This window comes from Diabrotica virgifera, chromosome 1 (assembly GCF_917563875.1).
Source record: "Diabrotica virgifera virgifera chromosome 1, PGI_DIABVI_V3a".
NCBI lineage: Eukaryota > Metazoa > Arthropoda > Insecta > Coleoptera > Chrysomelidae > Diabrotica > Diabrotica virgifera.
Genome location: NC_065443.1, coordinates 235,864,926 through 235,881,964, shown reverse-complemented (window position 1 = coordinate 235,881,964; position 17,039 = coordinate 235,864,926). Strand labels below are relative to the sequence as shown.

Below are 17,039 nucleotides of genomic sequence, written 5' to 3'. Positions count from 1 at the left end.
ATTACAATCACTGAATACATAGTGAAAAAATTATCAAATTTATTAACTGAATTAATAATTTGCAATCATACAAAAATAAGTTATCCAAGAACATTCAAAAGCCATCTCTTTAAGTCAGTTATGACATTGTCAAGTAGAAATGACATTCTAGTAATATTTACATATCCATACCAGTGTGAATTTTACTATACGTAATTTGCCATGCAAGATAGAAAAGATAGGGATAGCCGTAAAATATTTGTGAATTATGTACCCATGGTCTTAATCTCAAGATTTTCAATAGTCATTAAAATTACAAAACAAACATCTCACAGTAATCTCTTATTATGATATAAATATATCACAAGTCATGTTTTCGTTTTTTGCCTCTCCTGTAAAATCGCTAAAACTGAGTTACAACCTTGTTAGATGGGGGGTGTCGGGTGTCGAAAATAAAACAATGGATTTTATTTATATATATTTTTTATTGAGACGAGACCAAGTTTTTCTATGTCAAAATGCGTGGTAAAAAAATCAAGGAAACCAAAATATAAATTCTACATTAACAATCTCTATGTGAGCTGTTTAGAAATGTGAGTAATCTACATGGTTTTCCTCTCATTGAAATTCGGTAAACTACGTCAAATGTTATAAATGTAATGAATCAATCTAAATATATTATTTAATGATACATGATGGATTAGTAAATACATACTAGATAATACATAATTTTGTGTCAACTATAAAATACGCAAATAAAATTTCTATGCTACATATCTTAAAAGTAGAATAATTAAGATTAAAATGAAGTTGAAAACGGAATTTATGAATGATTATGAAACCTAAAACTAAATTCCCCAACACACTTTCGTTAAGAAAATCAATTTTTGTTCAACACTCTAGATAAAAAATAGAAATCAGTCAGAGATAGGTCATTTTTACACTTACTACGAACTGATTCATATTTTTCCTTCTACCCCAAAATTTTAAAATATTGGGTAAGAGACTAAAATGTAGAACAAATAAGGGTTCTTCCATAAATATATGGAATTCCATTAAAACACAGAAACTTATTTGCGAGCCTTCTTGCTTTTTGGGCCAGCTCCATTCTTTACAGCTGCTGGTGTTGCAGCAGCTGGAGCTGCCTTGGCCCCCTTGGCGGCAGCACCTTTTGCAGGTGGCTTTTCTTCCTCAAGTTCTTCCGCTTCCATAGTCTCTTCCTTGACAGCATCTTCCTGAGAGACATCCATGGATGGATCTCCTTCAGCATCTCCTTCTTGTGTTGGTTCATCTGGATTGTACAAATCACCTGTTAGTTAGAAAGAAAAAATAGTTACCCCCAATCTATATTAGGTCTGTTATAGAAAGACCTAATATTTAACACTTGATTAGAGCTAATGAATAAAGTTGACCTGAATACAGAAGTACAGTACAGTAAGAGAACATAGTAAATGGGACATTACACTATATTAATTTGAAAAATATAATATGTCAAAAGAATTATATAAAGGAAGAAAAACATCAAAATGGCTAAATGTAGATCTAAGTGATTTAATGACACGTGGACATTTAACAAACTGAGTTTCGATCTTAAGAGCAAAGGTTCAAAATATTGGGCCAATGCTTTCACTGGCATTTTTTCCAATCCTGACTGCAGTAGAGCACTTGAATGTTATAAAAATCTGATATATCCCATAATCTTTTAAAAAACAAATGACATATTTTAGGTCCGGATCCCGCGTATGAAAAAAAGTTGATTAATAGCAAGCTGAAAATTTGTTAATAGCTGTGTCTAGTCGGACAAACTTATGGGAACACTGTAACAGGGGAAGAGGTTAAAAATTTGAAACGGTCAAACCACGAAAACGGCACATGTATTTTGTCATAACAGACTTAAACTCTCCGAACAGACTCTCATGCAAAAATCAGACTGCTATTTATCACCAAATGGGCGTTGTAATGAGTGGAACATGTAGAATATGTCAAATGACAGGTGTAGCAGTCTGATTTTTGCATGAGAATTTAATCTCTGTTCGGAGAGTTTAAGTCTGTTCTGTCAGACAAAATAAATGTGCCGTTGTCGTGGTCTGACCGTTCCAAATTTTTAACCTCTTCCCCTGTTCCCATATATCAAAGTTTATCCGACTAGACACCGTTAAGCTATTAACAAATTTTCAGCTTGCTAATAATCAACTTTTTTTCATACGCGGGACCCAGACCTATTTTAACACTTTCAGCTCCGGGCCAATATCAGATAATAATTGTCTCACATGTCACTTTTTTACAGTCATTGGAAAATTGTTGAAACGTGAACATGGTAGTCGTGTCAACGGCACCTGATTATAAACAGTGTGAACACGTGAATTGTGTCGACGGACTTGAAAGTGTGAAGATATCGTCAGCTTACTGCCAAAACCAACAAACTATTTTAAAAGTTTTGGGAAATCTACCTTTTAAACTTTAATTTGAAATTGAAAATCGACTGAATTTAAAAAAACTATTTAATAACTGAAAAATATTTTTGTCATATTTTTCAAAAATAAGACGATTTTTCATTTCAAATTAAAGTTTAAAAGATAGATTTCTCAAAACTTTTAAAAATGAAGTTGGTTGGTTTTGGCAGTAAGTCGATGATATAAATAACCAAATTTGTATAATGCAAGTAATAAGGGATTAAAGCAACTTATTCAAAACAACACCATGTCAACAGAATGTAGTTTACCTCCAAGGTCCAGAAATATTTTTGAAAAATTTAAACGCATAATGAAAGATTACATTATTAGATACCAATGGCTTGGTCCCTGAGAATAACAAAAAGTTTCTTGTAACAATGTGATCTTTCATTCTGCATTTAAATTTGTTAAAAATACTTAGTTTCCTCAAGATTCAAAAAAATTACTACATTTAAAAAGCATTGGCACAATATTTTGCGCCTACCCTCATCTTAAAATATGAAGTCAATGCAACTACAAATAAACTAGATTTGGAAGTCAATGCAACTACAAATAAACTAGATTTGAAGTTGAAGAATGAAACAGGGGAAGATGATAAACGAAACAGGGGAAATAAAAAAGAAGAGTAGTTCTTAAGACAAACTTACGAAAACAAATATTTCTCACTACCATCGAAAACAAAATCAATATAAGGTCTTTTATAACGTCCAGTATATTAAAATCCTTCCCCATTGTTTAAAATTGACTAAATTGATGAATAAAAAGCATTTTTAATAAACTCACCATCTTCATTGGCTCCATTCTTCTCTGCTTCAGCCTTAGCCTCTGCTTCCTTGGCCTCCTTCTCCTTTCGCTGTTGTTCCTTGAATTTAAGTTTAAGAGCTTCAATGAATTTAAGATGATGTCTTCTGGTTTTCAAGTGGTTCTAGAACAAAAATGAAAGTTGAAGATCTGGATGAAGGCGAGACATCTCTTTAGTACCTACCTGTGAAACTTCCTCATCAACAAAGCTTCTGTGGCAAAGCTCACATACAAAACCAGAGAATGGTTTTAAGCTGTTGACAGAAATTGGCCTGTTTGGTTTGTATGCAGGCATAAGATTCATAAATGAGAAATTGATATTTTCAGTAATTTCAAGAATTGGATTCTCAGCTTCCATTTCCAATGGCTCATCTAGAATTGGCTCCAATGCCAAATCATTTGTTTCTTCCTCAACTTCAACAATATCATTGCCATCGGCACCTCCAACCTTATCAGCAAGTGTTTTACTCAATTTTCTGAGATGCTCAGGAGTCAAACGATGTTCAATCCATTCCATTCTAGAGGGAAATTCTTTACTACACAAGCGGCAGTTAGGATGCAAGTAGTGCTTCAAACGTTGATGTCCTTCAGTCCTAAAATTAAACATAACAATGTTAATATTTAACACGGTAACAAATTCTATCGAGTATGTAGATAAAAGTGTATTTATAACGTCAGTTTAGTATGATATGTGCCATCTCGACCAAAACACTACAATGTACAGTCCCTGCTCAATTTATTAGACTCACCTTAGAAAAAGCAGTTTTTTTAATTTCAAGCACTTTAAAACTATCTTCAAAGTGATACAGAACTGCTAATTGGGTTAAATAATAATTACTTAATAATTGTGATACATAATTTAAGTTAAAAATGGTAAAATTTTTTTTGAATTGTGAAAACTTGACAGATGGTAATAGAATGTGCTAAAAATGCAGAAGGACTCGACTTTTTTCAACTTTAGTTTTTTAGTTAAATTAGTGATTGGTGTTCAGTTTTCGTAAAATTTCCAGTGGTGAGTGTTAATATTGTTCTATATTAATGTTTATTTTAATTTATTTTAAGATATTAATACAAATATGTTAATTTTTAAAAGACGAATATCTCTGATTGAAATTTTTCATATGAGTACAGTAAAACCTCGATATAACGGACTAATTGGGGGGACAGGATGTCCATTAAAGCCGAAGTCCGTTATATAAAAATGGGTTTAAAATCGATCAATTTTTTTAAATATGTACATACTGTATTTAGATACAGTGTACAAATCTGTAAGGTAAAAAAGGACCCAAGTTGTATTTACTACTTTTTTACCTTTCTACTTCATCTAAAAACTTTCTGCAATATAGGTACCTACTCGTTTGGTTGCCAAAATTATTCAGATCCATTGGTATTCAACCCATTCAAGCGATGTAGTATTTGTCAAAAACATACAGTTAAAGTTGCTATCTTCTGAATGTCGAATATTTTCAGAGGGATAAGCAGGAGTGTTGCCTAAAATCAATAAACATTTCACCTCTTTCGGCGGTATTTCCAGATTCTTCCCTTGAAATTTTCTCACTGCAGTTACAAATTCTTTAAAAAACCAATTTTTAGAATCATGCCTTATTAGAGTTATATGTACTATGAAATGGATAGATGATGCATTATATCTTTGACAATTCTAGGTTTACGAGATTTGCCAACAATATAGCAGTCAATCCATGCGATCCATCGGCGTTAGCACAAAGCAGTGCCTAGATCCTGTCCTTACTGATTTTTCTTCCAGAATTCGACTTTTCAAATTTTTTTTACATTTGATCGGATGTTTTGTCTGTTATATCTGAAGTCCGTTCTATAGAGGTTTTACTGTAATTGCAAAAATCTGTTAAGCAAATTCTTCTGTTACTCTATTAGAAAATACCACATGTATCAAAGGTAAATTGCAAAAAAATATGGCATATCTTTATCCCCAGTTCGAAGGTTGGGCTAAAAAATTAAAGAGACACATCCTGTTAAATCGGTTTGGAGGGGTCGGTATGGCCGAAATATTTCAGTCACCCCCAGAGGGCAACGAATTTTAAAGAATTTGGCTGTAAAACACAGAGTCACCCATAGCGATATAACCAATAAATTGGAAGAATCAGAGTGTTCAGTATCAGAGTCCACTGTACGCCGAAATTTGTACAGTATGGGATTCAAATGTCATAGGCCAGTTACGGAACCAAAACCATCACCACAAATGTCAAAGAAACGCTTAGTTTTGGCAAATTTGCACAAAAATTATATGGCAATAGAGTCTTTATGCAAATTGGCCCAACCTAAACGTTTTTTGAGCATTTGTGGTGATAGTTGGTTATTTTCTTGCGTTACGCAACTGGCCTATGAGATTTGAATCCCATACTGTACAAATTTCGCTGTACAGTGGATATGATACAGAATACTCTGATTTTTCCAATTTATTCCATATATAGCAATGGGTGACTTTTCTGTGCTTTACAGCCAAATTCCTTAAAATTCATTGCCCTCTGGGGGTGACAAATCTTTCTACCGTACCGACCCCTCCAAACCGATGTAACAGGATGTTTCTCTTTAAGTTTTTGACTCAACCTTCAAACTGACGATAAAGATAAGCCATATTTTTTTGCTATTTCTCTTTCATACATGTGGTATTTTCTAATAGAGTGGTGTGAAAATATTTGCTCAACAAAAAGATCTTTACAATCACCCATATGAAAAAATTCCAAATGAAGACATTCGTCTTTTAGAAATTAACATATCAGTATACTCGCGATTATCCGAGTCTCAGTTATCCAAGCCCCCTCGGTTAACAGAAACAAAAGTCGTAACTGGTGGTTAACAGAAACAAAAGTCGTAACTGGTGAGTTACAACTTTAAACCTTGGCGCAACATCACCGTCTCAAAAACAGGAATGAAGCTTACGCAAAAAATCAATCAAATATTTTTTAAACAGTAATATTGATAAGGTAAATGTTTTTATCTTTTATAGACAGTAAAAGTTATTAGTATTGTGATTAAAATATCCACCGTTATGGTTATTTACGTGTTTTTCTATCAACATAACCAATCCCAGTGTTAACCAAGTTTTACCATATCCGAGGTAGTGACGGTCCCAGATACCTCGGATAATCGCGAGTCTACTGTATTTTTATTAACATGTTAAAATAGATTAAACAAACTAATTTAATTAAAAAACTAAAGTTAAAAAAGTCTATAGTTTATTTTTTAACCAGGAGGAGTAAACTAAAAAGACAGATGCACACCCAAGAAAGTGACTAAAATAATAACCAAATACATCTTCTTTTTTGGTTGATCTAGTCGGCCCTCAACAGTAATCCATAAATATTATATTAAATTAATACGTCGCTAAAGAGTTCCAAAAACAACTGCTTTTTATATAAAAGTAGACTAACAATCTAAAAATTAAAGAAATAACACAGAAAACACAAAAATCGACGATTTAACTTAATTAACCTATGAAATGTCACTAGTGTCAAAATTTGATAAATGTCATTAGTATCAAAATTTTATAACAGTGGAGTAAACTTGCCTGCGGTTGGACCAATTAGAAACAAGCAAGAGAGAGCGGTAAATTTGAATCACTCCTCTTGGTTAAAAAACAAACCATAGTCATTGCACTCTTTTAGCCCATTCTATTGCCATCTGCCAAGTTTTCACAATTCAATCAAAAAGTCTCGCCATCTTTAACTTAATTATGTAGCACGAGTATCAGGTAATTGTTATTTAACCCATTCAGCAGTACCGAACATACTTTTAAGGGGTTTTAAAGAAAAAAAAAACTGATATTTCTAGGGTGAGTCTAATATATTGAGCAGGGACTGTAAATGCAGTGAAAAATTGAGTAAGCACTCAGGTCTTGTTTAGTATATTTTGTCAGTAATGAATGGGTTAAGATATTTATTAACTAACTTACTTGCGATGAGCAATGATTTTTCCCAAGAATTTGAGATCACACATGTTGCAATGACTTTCAGGCTCTGGCTTATTAAATCTTTTAGTAACACGTTGTACACGGTTCAACTCAATAAGTTTTTTCTCTTCAAGAAGACGCATATTCTCCCTTAGAATGTTAACAGTGATGTGGATGCTTTCTTCCAAGCTATCTAACATTTGTCTATGGGCACGACCTAAAATTATTAAGAACTTTAAAATCCAACCAAAAATGTTGCACATTGAAAAAACAATTTTAATCAGTAACCATGATCAATTATTGACCTACAAATTAATGAAATACATTATTAGCCTAATTTCGCATCAAATTATTTAATGGGGAAGTCTACTGTGACAAGGGAAAAAACAGGCTGATTTTCTGGATTTTTTTTTTAACAAAATATGACTCATACATTAAATTAAACCGTCAGCTTTATTATATATTCAAGTATTTGTAAAAAAAATTGAGTCAATACAATGTAGATGATAACCATATTTTGTTTTTTGTTTCAGATCACCCAGATGTGAGATTTCATGTACACCGTTTGGACACCTAAAAAAAGGACCTGCGCTTGAAGGAGTGCCACGGTGGCAATTTTGAATATTTCGACTTGAATTTTTTTTACAAATACTTGAATATATAGTAAAGATGGCGGTTTAAATGAATTTAATGTACGAGTCATATTTTTGATGTGACTCGTTTTGAAATTAGATATACACGCTTTAAATGACAATACTGAGTGATGAACGTAAACATTACCAAATTGTATTAGTTGCTGATATGAGTTGCAGTTTTAGTTGTTGAAAATTCTTGAACAATTAATTGATAGTCACTTAAATTATTCATTAACTTAACTAAGGGCAGGTTGTTCGAACGCTAATCAAAAATGATTATTATCAAATATTTGTCAAATTGTCAAATGTCAACTTTGTTTGGGTTGCTGAAAACATAATTATGGATTACAATTATGAAATTAGTTAAACAATTATGTTAATAATTGTTATATTAATTGATTAACTAATCTCATAATTATAATTAATTATGTTTTCAGCAACCCAATCAAAGTTGACATTGACAGTTGGTGACAGTAATTAAATATTTGATAGTGATCATTGTTGATTAGCGTTCGAACAACTGGCCCTAAAAGGAATAATTTTTCAATAACTATGTATTCAGTGATTACAATAATTTATATACTTAGGGCCGGTTGTTCGAAGGCTAATCAAGAAGTTGATTATAATCAATCATTTATTGTAATCAATTTTCTTGATGGGAATCAAATCGCGACATGAAAAATACATGTAAAATACTAATCAGTTATTGATTGTAGGTAAAACAGTAATTAAAATATAGCCGCAGCTCTTAAAATATTAAAAATTGCTTATTATTTTTATTGATTTGTAAGTAAAAACAAGAAATTAACATCAGAAAGAGTTTAATTATGTTTTATTTTAAATTAAAACCAAAATAATAAAATAAATCAGTCAACATAACCTCAAAATGCGACATCTGTCAGAAGTACGCTTAATCAAATATAATTGTAATTAAATATTTGATAATGATTTTGATTAGCGTTCGAACAATGATCACTATCAAATATTTAATTACTGTCACAACTGTCAATGTCAACTTTGGTTGGGTTGCTGAAAACATAATTGATTACAATTATGAGATTAGTTAATCAATTAACATAACAATTTTTAACATAATTGATTAACTAATTTCATAATTGTAAGCAATAATTATGTTTTTAGCAACCCAATCAAAGTTGACATTGACAGTTGTGACAGTAATTAAATATTTGATAATGATCATTTTTGATTAGCGTTCGAACAACCGGCCCTAAATGTAATGAAAATTATAATCGAGAAAAATCGATAGTGATTTCAATAACATACTGTTACTATAGGAATGAGTAAATTTTGAATGAAACATCTTCAACGAGTTAAAATACAATTACAGTCGGAAAAATGAAAGAATACCCATGAACGAACACATCAATCACTTATTTTGTATTTGCTGTCTTTTCCTATAAAAAATGTTTCGTTACTTATAGAAAGAGACAGCAAATACAAAATTAGTGATTGATGTAATCGTTCATGGGTATTCTTCCATTTTTCTGACTGTATAGTATATAGCAATGTTGCCAATTTTAGCATTTCCTTCAGTCTCTTAAGGCGCATTTAAATCAAAGCAAACACAAACGAACGAAGGAACAATATTCGTAGGTGTTTGCTTGGCTATTCGTTCACTACAAAGTAGGGCCATTTACATTAAAGCGAATGTTCGCATTTGTTGATGATCGGGAGTGCATATTGCCCGCAGGTTTTTAAGATGGACCAGTCTCACATTGTGTTAAGTTTATTGTCCTGTTTCTTGTTGGGTAAATTTTAATACAATAATAGCTTATTATAAGCTTATAAAATGCAATGTGTGTTTAAGGAAAAATGTCATATTCATAATATAAATTTATTATTTAATTTAAAAAATTTGATTTTAAGAATTAAAATAAAATAAAAATTATTTCCAGACTAAAAAATAATTTATCCAGGTATTTTCTATTATTTTATTGAAAATTTTGATGAAATGTTTTATTTATTTATATTTTATTTAAATCTGGCATTATCAACTAATAGACAAGGCGGAAACGGCGGGTTCGTTGGAAAAAATATTCCCATGAGATATATTTGCATAATCACATTCGTGAGACATCCCAGAATAAGGTTCAAGAAGTCGCCCAAGTAAAAAGTGGGCCAATTTTTTTTAACAACTTTTTTTTTAATCAAATTGCAAAAATCAATATTTTTGACCCGGATTAATTTTTTTTAGGTTTTTTGGACCATTCTGGACAAAAAAGGTCTCTCATAATTTTTCTCTAAAGCTGATTTTTTTTCGAGTTATAAGCAATTTAAAATTTGAAAAACGCGAAAATGGCCATTTTTAAGACTTAATAACTCGGTTAAAAATTATTATTATGAAAGTCAGAAAGTGACTAAATCAAAGTTTAAAGTCGCCGCTACATGATCCTGAAGAAATCTGTGTCATTAATTTACTACTAAGCTGCTATTTTTAATTAATAACAATGAGCGGTTAGATCGTATTGACTCAGCTGTAAATGTGAGTGCGAGTAAGATGCACAATTGGACTGCTGGAATGGCTTCTCTCTCGCACTCACCATATACAGCAGCCGCAGACGTGCATGGCGCTTATTATTATTTCTTAAAAAAACAGCTTAGTAATAAAATAATGACAAAATTTCTTTAGGATCTTGTAGGGGGGGCTTTAAACTTTGATTTAGTCATATATTGACTTTCATAATAATAACTTTTAACAGAGTTATTAAGCCTTGAAAATCGCCATTTTTCGTTTTTTTCAATTTTAAATTGCTTAATAAGTCGAAAACGATCAACTTTAGAGAAAAATTATAGACCTTTTTTTGTCCAGAATGGTCCAAAAAATTAAAGAAAAAATTGATTCTTGCAATTTGATTCGTCCAAAAATGTCTAGCAATTATAAATTCATATTTCTTCTTCTTAAGATGCCGTGCATTTCTGCGTAGGCGTCCACCGTACATTGTCTTGTTTATAAAATATTATTGTTTTTAGCAGCATTGCAAAGCATTTTATAGCCGTGGATTCTTGTCCACTAGCGTTCCCCTCATAATATGTGCCCAAAGTATGCAGTTTTCTTATTTTTAACATAATTAAAAAGTTCCCTATCCTGCAAACCCGCTCTTCTTAATACTTAATCATTTCTGACTGTCCGTCCATGATATTCTAAGCATTTGACGTAGGCATCACATTTCAAACACTTCAAATTTGTTAATGGAATTGGCCTTTAACGTCCATGCTTCCATTCTGCACAAGAGCACAGGTCAAACGTAACACTTTTTAGCATATAAATTACTGACAAAATATTTGTATTCATATTTCTAATGACAAAAAAAAATTAAATAATAATTCAATATATTTAGGTAGACACCTGTAATGTGCTTCGAACTATGAAAAGCAATCTGTATCAGCAGCCAGGTAGCAGGTATTATATGCTGTTTGAGGGAGCATAGAGAATAATATATTAAAGAACCAGCTTCCTTAAAAGTCTTCCTCAGTATTATGACTATATTATGTTCAAATAATAGATTGTAAAATTGGTGTATCCGAACCCTCTTTTGTTTTTCTCGTCTAAATGATACCAGAAGCTAATTCATTTTTTTAGTTCAGAGACATCACAACCCTTTCTTATAGAAATGTTAAAACAAGCATCAGTTTTTCTGTTTATTTTATATAGCTTTGATTTCGGGTTTCATAGGTATTCTTCATTTCTATATAACTCAATTAATTGAAGTATCTTTTCATTAGTCCATTCCATATTGCAAAATTATGTTTTCACAACTACACAATAAACAACCCTCTCAAACTAATGTTTGTAAATAAAATAAATCAGTACTTCTAAACGAATTCGTTCGCTACAGTCTATCCACTGTCCACATTCAACGATTTCCTTTGATGATTCGCAAACTTACCGACATCGGTTGGAACATATGTGAATGCGAACAAATTCATTCGGTCATGCTAGATTTGATGTACAAATACAATAAAGTTAACGAACAAATTCGTTCGTGTTCGCTTTGATTTAAATGTGCCTTTATAAAACTAATTAACTCTCCACCAAGTGTAACATTAATGTACACTTGCAGAGTTTCACTTAGAACGCTGGTATAATTTTGGCGCATGACAAAATTTAAAATACTATTGGCGGTGAGTGTTAAAAACTAAATTGTCTAATATGATCTTAAACCCTTTTAACCTAAGGCCCTAAGGTGTCAGGTAGATCAAAAATATACAAAAACATATTGCATTTTTACCAACCTTTCACATGTTTCCTCATAGATTCTCCATCCCACATTTCTTTGTTGCAGACAAAGCAGCTCAACAATTTAATGGGTATATCATAATAAGGTCCTTCCTTCTCTTCCTTTTCCTTTCTTGCCTTGGCTTCTTCCTCAGTTTCAGGAGTTTCACTGTTGCTCTTCTCATCTTTCCAGTCTCTCTTGGTTTCTCCATCTTCGCCATCAGTTCCATCCTCCTTGTCCTTCTTCTGATCCTTTTGATTTTGACTCCTCTTTCTATCTCTATTGAAACCTCCTCCTTGACGGTTCTATCAAATCAAAACTATGTTCATGAATCAAATAAAAAAAATGTTTATCAAGAAAAGATTTAAAAGTGGCCCATAAGTAGCTGTTTTTATATGGACACTTGATTAGGAGAGATTGAAAGAAAATCATAACTTAATTTTGAGAAATGGAAAGTACTTAGAAAGCTACTGGAATGTTTCATCTTATGAATTTCTTTCATGCTTTAATAGAAATTAAGAAAGTACATATACCTGCAGAGAAACATGAGAAAATAAATTCGATTACACTTGGAAATATCTGGGTTGTTTATGGTGAAAGGTTGAAATGTAAATACATAGAAATAATACATATAAAAATTATTTGCAAAGAATAACATCGTAACATTTTGTAGAATTTTTGATTGATGTGAGATTCAACAGAACAGACAATAGAATTTTTTTAAAACTATTTAGCCAAAAGTCGAGAAAGCGAAATATAGACATTTAATACAAAATGAGCAAGTAGGCTTCATGACGAGAATATCATTAAATTATATTAATTAAATTATTGTAAATTTGAAATATTTGAGCAAACTTATCTCACTGGGTACTGAAAATAACAGCACAAGCAAAACTTTTTTTGAAAAATGTAATAAAAAGATAAATTTTGTTTGGAGAGAAGATGACATAAAAGATTCATCAAGTAAAACTTCTAAAAACATGTTACAATATTATTCAAAGCAGTATTAAGAAGTCACAACATCTAAATGAAAATATGACATTCACAACAGACTGTTGTCCCTTAAAAATTATAAACAGAAGTATCATGTTAAACAGATAATCCAGCTACATAAACAATTTATTACAGAAACATGTATTAAAATTCTAAAAAGTAATATTAAAATGTGTTGCAAATATATATATAGTAATGAGCACGCTGCAAAATATCACAAAAGATGGAAAACAATTCATTGTGAAGTGACGAGAGCTCTAAATTTATCAATTTGTGTCCGAGTGACACTTTACGACAGTTTTAATTTCATGACAAGGGGAATGAAATTATGTCAAATTTCACATAGGCAAAACAAATCGGTAATTTTTAAGAGCTCGAGAGTAATTCGTAAGATTATTTCATGAATAAAACTGTCTTAAATCACTAACTAATATTTTATTGATATCTTCGCCTGAATATTTGCTAAACCTTTTTATTGGTGTTCTCTGTGAAAAGTTGTAAAACATTGTCATTAATGCCACTGAATGTATTTTTGAGTACCGACAAAGGGCATCTGACGTAATACTTGACAATGGGAAATTATCAAAAAAATTATCAGTAGTAATAATTACTACTGATAATTTTTTCGTGTAATTATTACACAAGAGCTCTAAAATTATCGATTTGTATCCCAAGTGACACTTTGACAGTTTCAATTTCATGATCTGAAGGGAATTGAAATGTTAGTGTCATGAGAGCAAAACAAATCGATAATTCGAGCTCGAGAGTAATTCGGTAAGATTATTTCATGAATAACACTGTCCTTTTATATCATTTTAACTAATATTTTATTGATATCTTCACTTAAATATTTGCTAAACCTATTTCTTGTTCTCTATGACAAGTTTGTCATTAATGTCGCTGAATGTATTTTTACATAGCAACAAAGGGCATATTATGGCTGTAATTTTTATTCGTGTAGCTTGCTATTGGTCAGAAAGTTTATGAATGAAATAATCGATATAAACGTATAAATTAACATTACATTACAAAGTTTCCCGCCTTTAGATGTATCGAGGTGAATGACGACTGTCACTGTGATAGAATTTTATAAAATACTCCTGTCACAGATGTCTAAAGGTAGGAAAACATAATGTATGTTAATTTATACATTTATATCAATAATTTTTTACTTCTATTAATTTCGTCCCTCATGTATTATGTTTTCCATTTTTTGTGTTATTTTGCCTGTTATTAGCCTGCTCATCACTGTATACAGACAACTTGTATGGTTTACTCAAAATTTACCAAATGGAAGTTATTTCCTCAGATATTTTTTTCTAGTAACTTTGTTTTCAGTGATAACTGAAAAACTAAGCTCTCAAAGCTTACGATTAATCTACCACTGGAGCGTCCCTGACACATTGTCAAATAGTAATGATACTTCAAAAGTACAGTATTTACAGTCGGAAAAATGAAAGAATACCCATGAACGAACATATAAAATACCCTGTATTTTCCTGTCACCTTGTCACAAAGAAAATTGTCCAGTGCAAGTACACCTACTTGTGCTGGCCAATTTTTTGTGTGACACAGTGGCAGGAAAATACAGCGTGTTTTATATGTTCGTTCATGGGTATTCTTTCATTTTTCAGACTACAAAATATTGGAGCATATAAATCTTAAAAAAAGACCTCTTAAGAAGCATTACTGGAATTTAGGAACTATAGCATATAAAGTTGGATAATTCAAAGGATGAACTCTATTATAAACTTACCAAGGTAAAAAATGATATACCTAAAGCATTTATTTTGTTTATTTTCCAGTTATATCCCAAATAATTCATGTCAAATATTAAAATTTTGGCTTCTAAGAGACAATCTAGAAAAATCTTTTTCATTTATGTAGAAGCGAAAGGATTAATAAATCATTGACATAGGTGGTTACATTCACCTGCTACAGATATTTAAAAATTAGACAAGATGCTCTTATATTATGTAAAAAATAGGATAACAAAATTTTATATAAGAATTGAACTTGTGAAAGAAATTCACAACTATGAAGTATTGTTAAGGCACTATATTTCATGGTTAACATTAAAATAAAAATTAAAATAAAACGAGACATATTATAGATAAATAAGGCTTTCAAATAGGTTCTATACTAATGACTTTTTGCTTACACAAGTTTTTGTCACATTTATAATGTAACAATAATTCAGTAATCTGGCATTCAGCTAGTCACATTATAGTTCAGACCATGAAGAAATTGTAGTTTTATTCTATGGGCCTTGTAAACAAAACTATGCTATAAATGTACTCTCATAAAAGAACAGAAAAACAACTTAAATGTGTTGGACTAATATTATGAATTGCTTAAATTTAGGGTAAAAAGAACACCAAATTAAATGTTTGTATAAAATTATAAAGTCAGCTATGAATAAAGGAAAATACAAAAAATTTTAAACAGGTGGATAAAGCTTTCCAAGTATAATCAGGTATCTGAGTATCAGAGTACCTTCAGAATGTAACCGAGGTATCTAAGTTGCCTCAATTGTTTAAAAATAAATGAATGCCTATTCTACTTCTGTGGTGAGAATGTGGCTCAAGAAGTGCAGAATATGTAAATAACACTTGAGGCAACTGATTTTGTTTGTATGAGAAACTTCAACAAAGTAACAGAAGTTTTGAAGAAGGTGTTACCTTAGCATTTTGACTCTGGTATTTTGATCAAAACAGCAATGATGAATCTGAATAAAATAAAATGTTTAATATAATACAGAATATTCCTAGAACTGATACCAGCAATGGATATTTTTAACAGGAATTTTAGTTTCAATGAAAATACAGGGAATACGCTCAATAAACACAAACTTTAAAATTGTGCTTTAAATGTGGATTTATAAACTAAAAAAAGATATTTAAGTATAAAAGATAATGGCGGCACGAATATTTGCGGCAACCACGACTTTCCAAATATTGATCTTTCTGGCGGCCATATGCAATTTGATCAAATCTGCTTTTCTATTGTAGAATCAATACTTAAAAAATAAAAAACTCATACTGTTAATCCTGAAAATTGTATTCAACCATGCCTAAAACTTTGTTTATGGATTCAAAGAAATATAAAATTTTAGTTATTAGTTCACACATTTAGAGGGATCTTAAATCAAAATACATCAGAGTCAAACTGTAAGGTGCCGGTATGAAAATAAGCAGGTACATTACACTTAAAAGACATCTCAAATTAATAGGATATATTAAAATGGACAGAAATCTTGTCCCTTAGAAAGTAGTTTTAAATTCATACCTTACTGTAAGGCTCGTGTCGTCTGAAATCACGGCCTCTGCCAAAATCTCTGTCCCGATTATAACCAGGAGATGTATTCAAAGAAAGCAACGATGGTGGATTCTGTTGTTGAGGTTGTAGTAAGCTCGTGAGAGCAAGAGCAAGTTGTTGGGGATTGGAAGTAATTTGGGAGATCAATCCCTGACCGGAACTATTAGACCCCTGCCAGGGGCTAACACCACTACCTCCTTGAAATGGTGGTTGATTAAAAGAACGATTGCCCCGAAGGCCACCGCCAGGTCCGCCACCCATTCTTCTATTTGCCATGTTTATTTGAACTAGATGTAGCAAGAAATAACGTTAAATGTTAATTGGAATCAGAATCAAAATGGAAGCCGACTGAAGCCAAGCTGACGCCGACAAGATTTTTCATCATATTATTACAATATTACTACAATATAACTCACCTTTATAAGCACAAACACAATAAATTACTTGAAATTATGCAGTAAGCAACTGCAAAAGAACTAACTTGAGAAAGTGTAGGAAATACAATTGTAAAATTGTACACCACGTTAGCACACCCGCTTCGCCTTAGCACAAAAGGGGAAATGATCGATTCAGCAAAATGAACTGGCCTTTCTTGCCGGTATACGTGTGTTGACGTCACTTCCACTACGGAAGTCTACAAGTTTTTGTGTATCTTGTATCTTTATTTTAAGTACATCTTTAGAATGAGACAGAT

At 31.5% G+C, this 17,039-nt stretch overlaps 1 protein-coding gene and 1 long non-coding RNA gene across 3 annotated transcripts; one reads left to right on the top strand and one right to left on the bottom strand.

The window, feature by feature from the left end:
- Window positions 1–444: 444 nt before the first annotated feature.
- Window positions 445–16,954, bottom strand: LOC114326738 (zinc finger protein on ecdysone puffs). Of its 2 annotated transcripts, none has more exons than XM_028275170.2 (7): window positions 16,762–16,954; window positions 16,316–16,632; window positions 12,051–12,339; window positions 7,165–7,378; window positions 3,418–3,826; window positions 3,216–3,357; window positions 445–1,288 (listed from the first exon to the last, which is right to left on the bottom strand). In XM_028275170.2, the coding sequence occupies exons 2-7, from the start codon at window positions 16,619–16,621 to the stop codon at window positions 1,050–1,052; spliced, it is 1,599 nt and encodes a 532-aa protein (XP_028130971.1). In that variant the 5' UTR covers window positions 16,622–16,632; window positions 16,762–16,954; the 3' UTR covers window positions 445–1,049. The 2 variants fall into 2 exon arrangements, with proteins under 2 accessions (XP_028130971.1, XP_028130972.1); XM_028275171.2 differs by having other exon boundaries at window positions 445–1,270; window positions 16,762–16,953.
- Window positions 2,758–3,320, top strand: LOC126882920 (uncharacterized). The gene is made up of 2 exons (XR_007697428.1): window positions 2,758–2,968; window positions 3,002–3,320. It is a non-coding gene; the product is annotated as an uncharacterized LOC126882920 (long non-coding RNA).
- Window positions 16,955–17,039: the final 85 nt, after the last annotated feature.

Bases quoted from the DNA above. Each gene is read 5' to 3' on its own strand.
- LOC114326738 (XM_028275170.2), bottom strand. From the start codon at position 16,621: ATGGCAAATAGAAGAATGGGTGGCGGACCTGGCGGTGGCCTTCGGGGC. The intron at 3,358-3,417 runs GTAGGTACTAAA...TTTTTGTTCTAG, and splicing joins TTGATGAGGAAGTTTCACAG to AACCACTTGAAAACCAGAAG. The intron at 1,289-3,215 runs GTGAGTTTATTA...TCTAACTAACAG, and splicing joins GAATGGAGCCAATGAAGATG to GTGATTTGTACAATCCAGAT.